This window comes from Paramormyrops kingsleyae, chromosome 12 (genome assembly GCF_048594095.1).
Source record: "Paramormyrops kingsleyae isolate MSU_618 chromosome 12, PKINGS_0.4, whole genome shotgun sequence".
In the NCBI taxonomy this organism is placed as follows: domain Eukaryota; kingdom Metazoa; phylum Chordata; class Actinopteri; order Osteoglossiformes; family Mormyridae; genus Paramormyrops; species Paramormyrops kingsleyae.
The window spans coordinates 2272859-2275811 of record NC_132808.1 but is presented as its reverse complement, the minus strand read 5'-3'; the positions used below and the strand labels follow the sequence as shown (position 1 = coordinate 2275811).

Below are 2953 nucleotides of genomic sequence, written 5' to 3'. Positions count from 1 at the left end.
CGAGGAGCAGGAGGCGGTAGGGAAAGATATAAACCTTTCTCTATAGGGGATGTGCAGGCTTTGGCAGATAAGCTGCCTCCCCCGGCAGAGGGGGGAGGACAGTGGCTGGATAAGTTGGATCAACTCACTCAGGGTCTGACGTTGGCCCTGGGGGATTTCCAGGGCAGTGGCAGCCCGATGTATGACTAAACATGCTTTACAGGATCTAGAAGCCAGAGCAGGGGTTACTACTTTTGCAGATCGTGTGCGTCTGACAGGGGTGATAGTGGACCTGGGTGACGCCATGCAAGAGATATTTCCCGCCCCGACCGGAGCACCGATCCCAAAGTTCACATGGGATCCTAAGCTCCACCCCCAAGAATATTTGGATAAGTGTAAAGAGGATTGGACCCGTTGCACTGGGGGCCATCCAGGGAAGGATGGGGCGCAGCGCGAATGGTTCAGGCGGGCAGTAATGGAGGGAGTCCCAGCGGGAGTGAAGGGGGCTATATTAGACAACCCAGATCTCCAAGGAGCAGACTCTCATGTGTGGGACAGACATGTCATCCATCATTTGCAGAGGGCAAAAGAGGAAACACAGAAAGAAGAGGGCGACCTTAAGGAGCTGCAGACGCAGCTGTTGAAGCTGCAGCTGGACGAGGCGAAAAAGAAGCTTAATGAAGACAAAAAGAAAGGGCAAGCCAAGCAGAGGGACCACCACCTCAGCCACCTGGTCCATGGGATGGGCCACCCACTTATCAACAGTGGGGCAGGGGTCGAGGTGGTTGGGGCCGGGGGTACAGGGGCCGGGGCTGGGGAAGGGGCGTGCCACGAAGGGGACCGCCGTCAGGTGTCTGTTTCAGGTGCGGGGTGGAGGGCCACTGGGTGAGGGACTGCCCAGCACCCGTCCCAGGACGTGGCAGGGGAGGACCTCCCACAGCCCAGGTATTGACACCCAATCCACAGGTGGTGGCGCCCCACCCACAGGCGGTTCCCACGGCAGGACAGTACCCGGCGATGGATGGAGGGGAGTGGGAATGGTACCCCTCCCCACAGTGACGGTGCCCACGGGGGGCCCGGGAGGCAGGGGAGGCAGACCCCATGCTCTCCCTCATGGTCATGGATAAAGAACTGCCGTTCCTGGTAGACACGGGAGCCACGTATTCCACTCTTAACGTGGTCCCTGAACATCACCTGTCTACCTCAACAGTGACCATTGTGGGCTTCTCGGGGGAGGAACAGAGACTGCCAGTTACTAAACCGGTGAAAGTTGCGGTGGGGAAACAGACCTTCCTCCACCCTTTTCTTGTGTCTTCTTCAGTTCCAGTGAATCTCCTGGGAAGGGACATGCTGGTGAAGCTGGGGGCCTCAATCTTGTATAGCGCAGATGGACTGGTGGTTACCCTGCCGGAAGGCACTCGCCTGCGCTGCGATGCTCGGACCATGGGGGCGGGACAATGGCTGGTGCGGCCTGTCCAGAGTCAGGCCCTGGCAGACATCTATTGGGGCCTGCTGGAACCCGGCCTGACTGGCATCCTGGCGGCCTACTCAGCGTGGCGGCCCTGGATCTCGCTCCTAGAGCCCTATGTGCCCCCACCTGACCCCCCTCATGTGACCCTGTTTTATGACAGGGAGAGTACTGAATGGTATGAGGAACTGTTTGCTGAGCAACTAGAAGGCCATAAGTGGCAAGTTGCCTCTGAAAATATATATGTGGGTCCCGAAGGAGTAGCCTCAGCCACACTGCTGACCCCAGAACAGCTGCCCTGGTTCATGATATAACTGGTAATGTTATGGAGGCTATAATCAAAGAGAAAATGGTAGATTACCTGGACTCAAATAACATTTTGAGGGATAGCCAGCATGGATTTAGGAGAGGTAGATCCTGTTTAACAAATCTGTTGGAGTTTTTTGAGGAAGCTACTCAGGAAGTTGATGATAAGAAGGCCTATGATGTCATCTACTTAGATTTCCAAAAGGCTTTTGATGTTGTTCCCCACAAGAGGCTCTCACTTAAACTCAAAGCGACAGGTATTTTAGGAACTGTAGCGACCTGGATTGATAACTGGTTAACGGATAGGAAGCAGCGAGTAGTTATAAGAGGCTCAATGTCACAGTGGGCCTGCGTTCATAGTGGGGTACCGCAGGGTTCAATTTTAGGACCGCTTTTGTTCCTAATTTACATAAATGATATAGACACCAATATATACAGTAAACTGGTGAAATTTGCAGATGACACCAAGGTGGGTGGTGTAGCAGATACTGAACTAGCGGCTCAGCAGCTACAGTGGGATCTTAATTTAATTAGTGACTGGGCTGACACCTGGCAGATGAAATTTAACATAGACAAATGTAAGGTACTCCATGTAGGGAGCAGAAATATAAAGTACAGGTATTTTGTGGGACTTACTGAAATAAAGGTAGCTGATTATGAGAAAGACCTTGGTGTGTATGTTGATGCTTCCATGTCTCATTCTCGCCAGTGCGGGGAAGCAATAAAAAAGGCCAATAGGATGTTGGGGTATATCTCCAGGTGTGTGGAGTTTAAGTCAAGGGAGGTAATGCTAAGATTATACAATTCCTTGGTGAGACCTCACCTAGAATATTGTGTACAGGTTTGGTCACCATATTTTAAAAAGGACATAGCGGCCTTAGAAAAGGTGCAGCGTAGGGCCACAAGAATGATTCCTGGTCTTAGAGGAATGTCATACGAGGAAAGGTTATTTGAGCTAAATCTGTTCAGCCTCAAGCAAAGGAGACTGAGGGGGGACATGATCCAGGTCTATAAGATTCTAACAGGTTTGGATGCTGTTCAACCGAATAGTTACTTCAGCATACAAATACAAGAACTCGTGGCCATAGGTGGAAATTAGCGGGAGAACATTTCAAACTGGATTTAAGGAAGCACTTCTTTACACAGCGTGTAGTCAGAGTATGGAATAGTCTTCCTGATAACGTAGTGCAAGCTGAATCC

At 51.6% G+C, this 2953-nt stretch overlaps 1 protein-coding gene across 1 annotated transcript; it reads left to right on the top strand.

Moving 5' to 3' along the window:
- The first annotated feature begins 1080 nt into the window (after window positions 1–1080).
- LOC140593595 (uncharacterized) lies at window positions 1081–1761 on the top strand. The gene has a single exon (XM_072718512.1). The coding sequence runs from the start codon at window positions 1081–1083 to the stop codon at window positions 1759–1761; it is 681 nt and encodes a 226-aa protein (XP_072574613.1).
- The last annotated feature ends 1192 nt before the right edge of the window (window positions 1762–2953 follow it).